Below are 14,397 nucleotides of genomic sequence, written 5' to 3' on the forward strand. Positions count from 1 at the left end.
CACAATTTGTATCCATTTTTTCACTGTCCATATTTCCCCCTCCCCCAGCTGTCCCTGCAAGGTTGGGAGTACTGTCTGCAATGTAGACAAAACTTTCCCCTTTACCTGCACCCACAGCCGGAGTTAGAGCACTGTCCCGTATCATACAGTTTTTTTCATTGGTTTCAGACTTTGCACCAGAGTCTCCCCGGGACACAACATTTGCAACATTCATACTTACTGTGTCCCGGGGGACCTGCTTCATCTTTTCAGTGCCTTCCACCTCAGCTGTTAGCTGCACTCTCTTTTCCTCTGAGTTCATTTGCATGGGCTTCTCAATCTGCAGCTGCATCTCCATGCTGCTGGTTTTTTCCATCAGCTGATCTGGACTTGCAGGGAATAGGCCGCCTCCTTTGCAGCTGCTCTCCATTAACTCATCTGCATCAGCTGGAGCAAGGGAATCCTGAAGCTCCTGGCTTGCAATTAACCCTTTCTCCGCCTGAGGAAAATCTTTGCTTTTTCTTTCACCTTTCATTTTTTTTGCAATATGAGTCTTTAATTTTGACAAGATTTTTGAATTTGTAACAATCTTATCTCTCCATACATGGCGCTCCCATGAAAGGCAAGAATTTCTCTTTTTCTTTGCTTTATAGACTCTTTGGTAAACTTTTTTCGCCTCTTTATTTAATTCCTCTAGACCCATTTTCTCAAAAGCATTATCTTCTTCTGCACTTAAGTCTTCATCCTCAGACTGCATTTCTTCCTCAGACTCTTCTGACACCATTTCACCAGGTCCCCCCGCAGCGACTGCTATGTCACCACCGGCGTTTGCATCCCCGCCGGGTTCTTCCATCATTTCCCCCCGTGGCTGGCTTGCCACAGGGGTACCTCCGGATTCATCCGGGGGGACATTTTCCATTGTACTCACTGTATCTTTGTCTGAGGCTCCTGCTGCAGGTGTTGCAACAGCAGGGATGTTCTTCCTCTTGGACCGGCTCTCAACTGCACGGCCTCCTCCACGTACCATAGAAAGGTACAGCAGGCCCTTGCCTGCAAGCTTCCCCCACCAGGGTCCCCTGGCTTGGGGATTCCCAGAGGAGGAGCTACTGCAAAAGTCTGAGTCTCTACCTTCTCTGGAGCACCTGCAACACACACCCTCCTTGCAGATCACCTCAGTGCTGTGAGGCAGTAATGTAACCATTACACCATCCGTACTGCCCCGTATATATAACACATGGTGGGGATAGAACCCATGACCTCAGTGCTGTGAGGCAGTAATGTAACCATTACACCATCCGTACTGCCCCGTATATATAACACATGGTGGGGATAGAACCCATGACCTCAGTGCTGTGAGGCAGTAATGTAACCATTACACCATCCGTACTGCCCCGTATATATATAACACATGGTGGGAATAGAACCCATGACCTCAGTGCTGTGAGGCAGTAATGTAACCATTACACCGTCCGTACTGCCCTATATATATAACACATGGTGGGAATAGAACCCATGACCTCAGTGCTGTGAGGCAGTAATGCTAACCATTACACCATCCATACTGCCCCGTATATATAACACATGGTGGGGATAGAACCCATGACCTCAGCGCTGTGAGGCAGTAATGTAACCATTACACCATCCGTACTGCCCCGTATATATAACACATGGTGGGGATAGAACCCATGACCTCAGTGCTGTTAGGCAGTAATGTAACCATTACACCATCCGTACTGCCCTTAGTTATTAGTTAACACATGTCATCATCACTGTGTCGGCTGTATGAATTTGCATGTGTGAGTGTGTTCCTAAAACACCAGCACTATCCACGGCACCCCAAAGCGTGGCGAGCGCAGGGAGCCCGCGAGGGGAGGCGGAACGCGTCCTCTGACCTTTTGATACCCCCACTATCCATGTCAGCGTGGAGTTGATTTTATATAGTGAGGCAAGCACAGCGAGCCACCGAGCCTGAAGTGTGGCGAGCGGACGCGGATAACTTTACATGTATTCAATATAGTGTGGCTGCGCTCGCCACACTATATAAAATCAACTCCACGCCGACGTGGATAGTGGGGGTATGAAAAGGTCAGAGGACGCGTTCCATAGTAAGCACCTATCACATCTCATGGCATGGGTGCTTATACAATGAAATATCGCATCGCACAGCACTATACACACTACACGATGTGATGCAATTTTCTTACACCGAATAGCCCACTAAGCTATTTGCTTAGTGGGCGCCGTGCTATGAAACAAGTACCGAACTTAATTACTTCATCTGGGACTGTTCATTATATTTTACAGAATGAAACTATTATTATTATATTATGATGATGTAGTTTACTCAATAATATTTAATAATTGATCCACCTTATACACGACTTATAACTTTATAATTTCTTCACAAGTGTCACCACCTACATAGGATACACCACCATCTACATGGGATATACCACCATGGGCATAGGATATACCACCATCTACATAGGATATACCACCATGGGCATAGGATATACCACCATGGGCATAGGATATACCACCATGGGCATAGGATATACCACCATGGACATAGGATATACCACCATGGACATAGGATATACCACCATGGGCATAGGGTATACCACCATGGACATAGGGTATACCACCATGGACATAGGATATACCCCCATGGGCATAGGATATACCACCATGGGCATAGGATACACCACCATGGGCATAGGATATACCACCATGGGCATAGGATATACGACCATGGGCATAGGATATACCACCATGGACATAGGATACACCACCATGGGCATAGGATATACCACCATCGGCATAGGATATACCACCATGGGCATAGGATATACCACCATGGGCATAGGATATACCACCATGGGCATAGAATATACCACCATGGGCATAGGATATACCACCATGGACATAGGATACACCACCATGGGCATAGGATATACCACCATGGGCATAGGATATACCACCATGGACATAGGATATACCACCATGGACATAGGATATACCACCATGGGCATAGGATATACGACCATGGGCATAGGATACACCACCATGGGCATAGGATATACCACCATGGGCATAGGGTATACCACCATGGGCATAGGGTATACCACCATGGACATAGGATACACCACCATGGGCATAGGATACACCACCATGGGCATAGGATATAACACCATGGGCATAGGGTATACCACCATGGACATAGGATATACCACCATGGGCACAGGATATACCACCATGGGCATAGGGTATACCACCATGGGCATAGGGTATACCACCATAGACATAGGATACACCACCATCTACATAGGATATACCACCATGGGCATAGGGTATGCCACCATCTACATAGGATATACCACTATGGGCATAGGATATACCACCATCTACATAGGATATACCACCATGGGCATAGGATATACCACCATGGGCATAGGATATACCACCATGGGCATAGGATATACCACCATGGACATAGGGTATACCACCATCTACATAGGATATACCACCATGGGCATAGGATATACCACCATGGGCATAGGATATACCACCATGGACATAGGATATACCACCATGGGCATAGGATACACCACCATGGGCATAGGATATACCACCATCTACATAGGATATACCACCATGGGCATAGGGTATGCCACCATCTACATAGGATAAACCACCATGGACATAGGATATACCACCATGGACATAGGATACACCACCATCTACATAGGATATACCACCATGGACATAGGATATACCACCATCTACATAGGATATACCACTATGGACATAGGATATACCCCATGGGCATAGGATACACCACCATCTACATAGGATATACCACCATGGACATAGGATACACCACCATCTACATAGGATATACCACCATGGACATAGGATACACCACCATCTACATAGGATATACCACCATGGACATAGGATATACCACCATCTACATAGGATATACCACTATGGACATAGGATATACCACCATGGACATAGGATATACCACCATCTACATAGGATATACCACTATGGACATAGGATATACCACCATGGGCATAGGGTATACCACCATAGACATAGGATACACCACCATGGGCATAGGATATACCACCATGGACATAGGATACACCACCATCTACATAGGATATACCACCATGGGCATAGGGTATGCCACCATCTACATAGGAAATACCACCATGGACATAGGATATACCACCATGGACATAGGATATACCACCATGGGCATAGGATATACCACCATGGGCATAGGATATACCACCATGGACATAGGATATACCACCATGGACATAGGATATACCACCATGGGCATAGGATATACGACCATGGGCATAGGATACACCACCATGGGCATAGGATATACCACCATGGGCATAGGGTATACCACCATGGGCATAGGGTATACCACCATGGACATAGGATACACCACCATGGGCATAGGATACACCACCATGGGCATAGGATATAACACCATGGGCATAGGGTATACCACCATGGACATAGGATATACCACCATGGGCACAGGATATACCACCATGGGCATAGGGTATACCACCATGGGCATAGGGTATACCACCATAGACATAGGATACACCACCATCTACATAGGATATACCACCATGGGCATAGGGTATGCCACCATCTACATAGGATATACCACTATGGGCATAGGATATACCACCATCTACATAGGATATACCACCATGGGCATAGGATATACCACCATGGGCATAGGATATACCACCATGGGCATAGGATATACCACCATGGACATAGGGTATACCACCATCTACATAGGATATACCACCATGGGCATAGGATATACCACCATGGGCATAGGATATACCACCATGAACATAGGATATACCACCATGGGCATAGGATACACCACCATGGGCATAGGATATACCACCATCTACATAGGATATACCACCATGGGCATAGGGTATGCCACCATCTACATAGGATAAACCACCATGGACATAGGATATACCACCATGGACATAGGATACACCACCATCTACATAGGATATACCACCATGGACATAGGATATACCACCATCTACATAGGATATACCACTATGGACATAGGATATACCCCATGGGCATAGGATACACCACCATCTACATAGGATATACCACCATGGACATAGGATACACCACCATCTACATAGGATATACCACCATGGACATAGGATACACCACCATCTACATAGGATATACCACCATGGACATAGGATATACCACCATCTACATAGGATATACCACTATGGACATAGGATATACCACCATGGACATAGGATATACCACCATCTACATAGGATATACCACTATGGACATAGGATATACCACCATGGGCATAGGGTATACCACCATAGACATAGGATACACCACCATGGGCATAGGATATACCACCATGGACATAGGATACACCACCATCTACATAGGATATACCACCATGGGCATAGGGTATGCCACCATCTACATAGGAAATACCACCATGGACATAGGATATACCACCATGGACATAGGATATACCACCATGGGCATAGGATATACCACCATGGGCATAGGGTATACCACCATAGACATAGGATACACCACCATGGGCATAGGATATACCACCATGGACATAGGATACACCACCATCTACATAGGATATACCATCATGGGCATAGGGTATGCCACCATCTACATAGGATATACCACCATGGACATAGGATATACCACCATGGACATAGGATACACCACCATCTACATAGGATATACCACCATGGGCATAGGGTATGCCACCATCTACATAGGATATACCACTATGGGCATAGGATATACCACCATCTACATAGGATATACCACCATGGGCATAGGATATACCACCATGGGCATAGGATATACCACCATGGGCATAGGATATACCACCATGGACATAGGGTATACCACCATCTACATAGGATATACCACCATGGGCATAGGATATATCACCATGGGCATAGGATATACCACCATGGACATAGGATATACCACCATGGGCATAGGATACACCACCATGGGCATAGGATATACCACCATCTACATAGGATATACCACCATGGGCATAGGGTATGCCACCATCTACATAGGATAAACCACCATGGACATAGGATATACCACCATCTACATAGGATATACCACCATGGACATAGGATATACCACCATCTACATAGGATATACCACCATGGACATAGGATATACCACCATCTACATAGGATATACCACTATGGACATAGGATATACCACCATGGACATAGGATATACCACCATGGACATAGGATATACCACCACCTACATAGGATATACCACCATGGAATATGATATACCACCATGGGCATAGGATATACCACCATCTACATAGGATATACCACCATGGGCATAGGGTATGCCACCATCTACATAGGATAAACCACCATGGACATAGGATATACCACCATGGACATAGGATACACCACCATGGACATAGGATATACCACCATGGGCATAGGATATACCCCCATGGGCATAGGATATACCACCATGGACATAGGATATACCACCATGGGCATAGGATATACCACCATGGACATAGGATACACCACCATGGACATAGGATACACCACCATGGGCATAGGATATACCACCATGGGCATAGGATATACCACCATGGGCATAGGATATACCACCATCTACATAGGATATACCACCATGGGCATAGGATATACCACCATGGGCATAGGATATACCACCATGGGCATAGGATATACCACCATGGGCATAGGATATACCACCATGGGCATAGGATATACCACCATCTATATAGGATATACCACCATGGGCATAGGATATACCACCATGGGCATAGGATACACCACCATGGGCATAGGATATACCACCATGGACATAGGATACACCACCATGGGCATAGGATATACCACCATCTACATAGGATATACCACCATGGACATAGGATATACCCCCATGGGCATATGATATACCACCATGGGTATAGGATATACCACCATCGACATAGGATATACCACCATGGACATAGGATATACCGTCATGGGCATAGGATATACCACCATGGGCATAGGATATACCACCATTTACATAGGATATACCACCATGGGCATAGGGTATGCCACCATGGACATAGGATATACCACCATGGGCATAGGATATACCACCATCTACATAGGATATACCACCATGGGCATAGGATATACCACCATCTACATAGGATATACCACTATGGACATAGGATATACCACCATGGGCATAGGATATACCACCATGGGCATAGGATATACCACCATGGGCATAGGATATACCACCATGGGCATAGGATATACCACCATCTACATAGGATATACCACCATGGGCATAGGATATACCACCATGGGCATAGGATACACCACCATGGGCATAGGATATACCACCATGGACATAGGATACACCACCATGGGCATAGGATATACCACCATCTACATAGGATATACCACCATGGACATAGGATATACCCCCATGGGCATATGATATACCACCATGGGTATAGGATATACCACCATCGACATAGGATATACCACCATGGACATAGGATATACCGTCATGGGCATAGGATATACCACCATGGGCATAGGATATACCACCATTTACATAGGATATACCACCATGGACATAGGATACACCACCATGGACTTAGGATACACCACCATGGACATATGATACACCACCATGGACATATGATACAACACCATGGGCATAGGATATACCACCATGGACTTAGGATACACCACCATGGGCATAGGATATACCACCATCTACATAGGATATACCACCATGGACATAGAATATACCCCCATGGGCATATGATATACCACCATGGGTATAGGATATACCACCATCGACATAGGATACACCACCATGGACATAGGATACACCACCATGGACATAGGATATACCACCATGGACTTAGGATACACCACCATGGACATATGATACACCACCATGGACATATGATACAACACCATGGGCATAGGATATACCACCATGGACTTAGGATACACCACCATGGGCATAGGGTATGCCACCATGGGCATAGGGTATGCCACCACGGGCATTGGACATACCCCCACGGGCATTGCAAGTTGGGATGATGATATCACAGCACATCCACATCCTCAGATGTAGAAGGTGATAAATAGGATCCTAAGGGTGATAATAAATTGTTTCATTTTCACCAGCATTTCAGCTTGCTATCCCCGAGGATGGTGAGCTGAAAGGCGAGAATGTGTTGCTAAACCTGGCCATAATGAGCACGATATGTGCAAAAAAATAGATCAATTGAATATCTCCCGTCTCTTTAGATGAGAGATCGGCCGCGATATAACCATTAAATACCACCTTAAGGGGGGATTCAGGTTGGTTTGCAAAAGCAAACTCCTTCTTTAATGCACAAAACCATGTGCACTGCAGGTGGGGCAGATGTAACATGTGCAGAGAGAATTAGATTTGGGTGAGTTATTTTTTTTCTGTGCAGAGTAAATACTGGCTGCTTTATTTTTACAATGAAATATACTGTAGATCTCACTTTGAAGTACAAACCCCACCCAAATCTATCTCTCTCTGCACAAGTAACATCTACCCCACCTGCAGTGCACATGATTTGGATTTTGCCTGCCCACCTAAATTAGTCTCTAAGTGTGTATTGCTCTTTACACTATTGTCATATACAGTACACACAGTTCTAATAAAATGTTTGTAGTATAATTCTCACCCTGTGGAACCACGGAGCTGGGATTATCTGGTGACTTCCCTCTCCTGGTGAAGCTTCTTTCGGCATAGGCAATGTCAGCCATGGAGTAACCTTCTCTGTGATCTGCTGAGGTCGGACTCTGGGGAGAAGTGAGACACCCGAAAGGGAAATGCTCTGTTATAGAGGTGTCTACATATACGGATCTGTACCCTGGTTCTCACACCTCACAGGGACTGCACTGTAGGTGATATGAGAGAGGGGGGGGGGGGGGGGGAGAGGGAGAGAGACGGAGAGAGAGAGGGGGGAGAAGTGAGACAGGAGAAAGGGAAATGGAGAGAGCGAGGGCTGCCTAGGCATGAGGGAATATAAGAGTCTGTGCAGTTTGGGATGGTATGACAAAAGCTAGAAATCAGAGTGTCACTTACCCATAGAGGTGCAGTGTAGATGGGGTAGCCAATCAGGTGTAGAAGGGGTGGTAGCTTAGGTAGAGGTATATAAGGGGTTGTCAGGTGATCCATCTTCCTCTTGAGTCTGGATTTCTTCAGGATCAGGGACAGTCGAGCTGCAGGGAAAGATAACAGAAGCTAAGTACACTTTGTAAATTTACCTTCTGCTTAAAATCACTATGCGCCGCTCCCAGAGACAGGCCCCACCTCCCCGCTGGCTTTCAGACTCAGCGCGGCCCGTGTCTGCCACAGCAGCTCGCCGCTGAATCTCTCCAACAGCCGGACACAGGCGCCGGGCGGGGCGCGGGGTGTGCACACGGTTGCACAGCCCCCGGTCCCCGCGCTGCCGCCCGGCTCACCACGCGCTGCTCAGAGCAGCCCGGATCTATTTATATCCCTCCCCAGCCCCCTCGCGGCAGGCAATGAGCGGCGGCAGGGGGTTACATATCGCCGCCCAGGAGTTCTACTCTCGTGGCTTCCCAGCCCTCCTCCACCCCAGGTGCCAGGTCTGACTGGCCTATTATTCATGGGGGGGCCAGGACACCCGGGCAGGGGGGGGATATGAATCCCAGCAGAGTGGCCGCAGGGCTACCCACGGTGCTCTGGCGCCACCTGCTGGGCATATAGCGTCCATGCTTTCACAAGGCCCCATAAGTCTTCACATAGGGGGTTTTGTTCAAGGCCAGGGCACCCCTTCCTCCGGGGCTCCCCTGGTGGGGCCCATTCAGCAGCTTCACCCGCTGCCACCCCCTGGGCAAGGGGGACCATGGACCTCGTCACAAGGGGCCGCATGCAGTGAGGAACCAACACAGGGACCTTACCCCGGGTCACTTCCCCGTTTTCCCCCAGTGGGAGGGCAGCAGTTTACTCATCAATGGCCCTACCCGCCGCAGTCCGCATAAGGCCCTTACATGCAGCAGGCTTACCAGCCGCAATGGGGGTACCCCCACACGGCGTGCCCGGGTCCTCAGGTTTTCCAGGGCCCCGGTACGGGAGGGCACTACCCCAACTACTTTGGTCAAGGTTGGGCAAGCCAACAGCATTTTCCCCCGCAGTACCCGCCGGGCCCATACGGTGGTTTCCAACAGGGTTTCACATCCCGGGCCCAGGCTGCCGGCAGTACCACAGTGACGTCAGCCACGGTGTCACAGCCCAATAGGGAGGAAGTATTACCCCGCATCCCCAATGCCTCACTAACCCGTTTTGCTTCTTCCGAGGTGTCGGCCGTCCAGCAGCTATCGGTAACAGAGGCGGCACGTCCCTCCAGAGATGGCAACCATGAATCAGAACAGGAAGGGCGAACAGACCACACGACGCCGACTTCCACAGCTGAAGCAACATCAGGCCCCCCAGTGGCCGCTGCAGGAACATCTTGGGGCAATGGACGCACCGGGTGATGGTGAGCATGATGATGATGATGCTGATTCGGCTTGTTCCACTTCTAGCCAGTCATCTGGTAGCAGTGATGGGTCAGATACCGGTAGGCGCCCCCGTAAGCTTGCCCGGTTAGTTGCGCGTGCAGTGGCAAACAAGGTGGGCGGTAGTAAGCAAGCCCCCAAGGTTAAGCCCACAGAGAAGACACAGCCCCCCACTGACATGGTCCATTGCAGCAACACAGCGGTATCCCGCGGTTTGCGCAGAGGCATAAAAGGGAAAATAGCCAGGGGGAAATTCGTGGACGTCTTTATGTTGACGACCGAAATGAATGAGGAGCACGAAAAGGCCAAGAAAGCTGCTGGGGCAGGGGAAAACCCTTACAGGAGCTTTCACAACTGGCTCAAAGGCTTCCTCATATTTGGGTCCTGTTACCTCGACACCAGGCCTGAGGAACACAACAATGTTCTCAGGTACATTTATTTGGTTAACGAGACATTCATGGCTTACAAGGGCACGGCGTGGAGGGACTATGACGAAAAGTTTCGTCTGACACACCCGGAACCCGAGTAATGCCCATGGGCCTTAAGCATGTGGAAATTTGGTTGGAGGTCATCGGGAAGGGCCACACAGGAGCAGAGTCAACTCACAAGAAGCCATTTCTTGGGGGGGAAAAAGGTGTCCAAACCCGCCGCCAAAGGCAGGTGCTATGCGTTCAATGACTCCAAGTTCGACAGGGGAGCGAAATGCCGTTTTCGCCACGAATGCCGCAACTGTGGAGCCAACCACCCGGCCAAGTCCTGTAAGTCAGGCACGGGTGGCGAGCGCAACGCTGGCACTAAGTAAGGCCCCCTCCCCCATAGTGATAGAGGAGTTGGAGCTGCGGTTGCGATCCTACCCCAACAGGGAGGACGCTTTGTTTTTATTAAACGGTTTTCGTTATGGTTTTAGTTTGCCAATTTCGGAGGATGTTAGGGTAGTGTCCCACAGAAACCTTAAATCGGCAATGGAGTTCCCCGAGGTGGTGAGACAGAAGGTACAGGCTGAGGTAGCGTTGGGCAGGATGGTTGGCCCATTCGCTTCTGACCCGTTGAGTGACTTGTGCTTCTCGCCTTTAGGCGTGGTGCCCAAGAAAGCTCCAGGAAAATATAGACTTATCCAACATCTGTCTCACCCTCATGGGGCATCCATTAACGATGCCATCCCTGATGAGGTATGCAGCGTTAGGTACCAGCTTTTTGATGAGGTCCTTGCATTGGTACGGAGATTCGGCAGGGGCGCCCTAATGGCAAAGCTGGACATTGAGTCCGCTTTCCGACTCCTCCCGTTGCACCCAAAATCCTTTAGATTTATAGGTTTCTGCTTAGACGGGGGGATTTTCCTCGACAAGTGTCTGCCTATGGGTTGCTCCATCTCCTGCTCATACTTTGAGAAGTTCAGCACTTTCCTGCATTGGTGCGTCCAGGAAGCCTCAGGGTGCCCTGGTGTGGCACATTACCTGGACGATTTTCTCTTTGTGGGACCTGGAGACAGAGACACCTGCGCTTTTGTGTTGTCCGCGGTGATCCAGGTGTTCCAAACGCTTGGGGTGCCCATCGCGGCGGACAAGACCGAAGGGCCCACATGCGTAATTTCGTATCTCGGCATCGAGATCGATACTGCGGCCGTCTGTTGTCGCCTCCCGGCAGACAAAGTCAGCAAGTTGCTGGGGCTCATAAGGGAATGCTTGCCGCGTAAGAAGGCACAACTTCGGCAGGTCCAGTCATTACTGGGCTCGCTGAACTTTGCCTTCAGGGTCATACCTATGTGCAGGGTGTTTTGCCGCAAGTTAGAGAGGGCCACAGCGGGGACACGGGACCCACATCACATGGTCAGGTTGTCCAGGGAAATCAGAGACGACATGGTCGTCTGGGCATCATTCCTGGTAAACTTTAACCGGGAACTGCTCTGGCCCTCTGAAGCGGCACCAAATGCCAGGCTTCAGCTATTTACGGACGCTGCAGGGTCCAAAGGTTTCGGGGCGTTTTTTTTTCAGGGGGAGTGGTGCGCCGCGCCATGGCCTCAGTTATGGGTCGACAGAGGTTTCACTGCCAACTTACTATTATTGGAACTTTTTCCCATAATAGTGGCAGTGGGGTTATGGGCACAGAGGTTAGCGAACCAGACAATCGTGTTCTGGTGCGATAACCTGGGCGTAGTCCACGCCATTATCAACCAGCGCACCTCATCCCCACAAATCCTGCGTCTGTTGCGGCATTTAGTACTGCACTGCCTGCATCATAACATACACTTCATGGCGAGTCACGTCCCGGGGTAGATAACTGCATAGCTGATGCGTTGTCTCGGTTCAACTTCGTGAAGTTTCGTGAGTTGGCACCCAACGCATCTCCCCTTGGGCTTACTTGTCCATGTTCTGTGTGGCAGATTGTAGAGCAGACATGATGGGGCTAGCATTGCGATCCCTGGCCCCCTCCACCCGTAGGGCGTACACTGCGGCACAGCAGGACTGGGAGGCATTTCAGGAGTCCCCGGCGAACAGCGGTAAGTTGGTCGATGACCGTATGCTGGCGTTCGTATGGGGCCATTACAACGCGGGCCGGTCTAAATCCGCCATGTCATCAGCCCTAGCAGGGATATCCTTCCACGCCAGGTTGCACGGGGTGCGTGATCCCACCAAGTCCTTTGTATTAACAAAGGCCTTGCGTGGGTGGGCTAAAGAACGCCCGGTAGCAGCGGATTCGCGCAAGCCAATTGATCCACTGATGCTCAGGAATTTAATTCACTGTGTGCAGAGCGTGGCGGACAGCACAGAGGAGGCGTCGCTCTTTCGAGCGGCGTTCTCGTTTGCGTTTTTTTGGGCCTTTAGGGTGAGCGAGCTCGTAGAGGCCAATAAGAGTGCCACTGATTCCGGTTTGCGGTATGAAGACATGGTCTTCCAGGAAGGTTTAGTCCTTTGCAAAATCCGCCGGTCCAAGACCGATCAGTTGAGCAAAGGCCGCTGGGTCACCCTGAAGTCCCAGCCGGAAGGGGACATATGCCCTGTGCTCCTGGCCGCGGCATACTTGCCTCTGAGGCCGACACCCCCGGCACAGTTCTTCGCGCATGCTGATGCATCACCTTTGACGCGCTTCCAATACACTGCCGTGTTTAAGCGCTGTGTGGCTGCGTTGGGTTTGGAGGTCGCCGACTACGGGACGCATTCGTTCCGTATTGGTGTGGCCACCAACGCAGCAGCGGAGGGCCTTCCAGTGAATGCCATACAAGAACTCGGCCGCTGGAAGTCCTCCGCCTATAATCTTATATTGTTTAGATAAGGTTTAGCACGCGCCTTTGGCGCTGGATCCAAAAACAATGTTTACACTCGGCTCGGTAACGGCAGCGTTACGGAATCGAGGGTGTGAAGGGAATTTTTTACTTTTTCCTCTGATTAGTGGGCTGATTACAATTGGCTCACCCCCCCCCCCCCTCAAGTCCACCGGAGGTTTTTTAAGGTTTTCCCCTTCACTTGGATTCTAGTGTACTAATTTATGTTGTGCATTATCTGTCTAACCCTAAGTTGTGCATTGTACAGTTTAAATTTGAATGCTAACTGGTTAGGGTTTTCTTTTTCAGCCCTCAACGACTCATGCCACTGTCTGGTTCTTCGGGCATTCATACATTTTCTGGGCATCCAATCATCAGTTAGCTGTCAGGGCCCGGGCAGAGCTAGGGGCGAAGGCAGTACATTGGTTCGGTGTCAGGGGTCTCCGGTGGAATGGTCTTTTACCATTGTTGTCAGACAAAGAGCGT

General features: G+C 49.2%; 1 protein-coding gene across 1 annotated transcript in view; it reads right to left on the reverse strand.

The window, feature by feature from the left end:
* Positions 1 to 8,963, reverse strand: part of LOC146032726 (C-type lectin domain family 2 member B-like) — a 114,898-nt gene extending 105,935 nt beyond the window's left edge. The window contains exon 1 of the mRNA XM_083158510.1: positions 8,810 to 8,963. Coding sequence (XP_083014636.1) covers positions 8,810 to 8,891 — 82 coding nt within the window. The 5' untranslated portion in view covers positions 8,892 to 8,963. The remainder of the gene's footprint in view (positions 1 to 8,809) is intronic.
* Between the last annotated feature and the right edge of the window lie 5,434 nt (positions 8,964 to 14,397).

Source organism: Crinia signifera, chromosome 1 (genome assembly GCF_055691185.1).
Source record: "Crinia signifera chromosome 1, ASM5569118v1, whole genome shotgun sequence".
Lineage (NCBI taxonomy): Eukaryota > Metazoa > Chordata > Amphibia > Anura > Myobatrachidae > Crinia > Crinia signifera.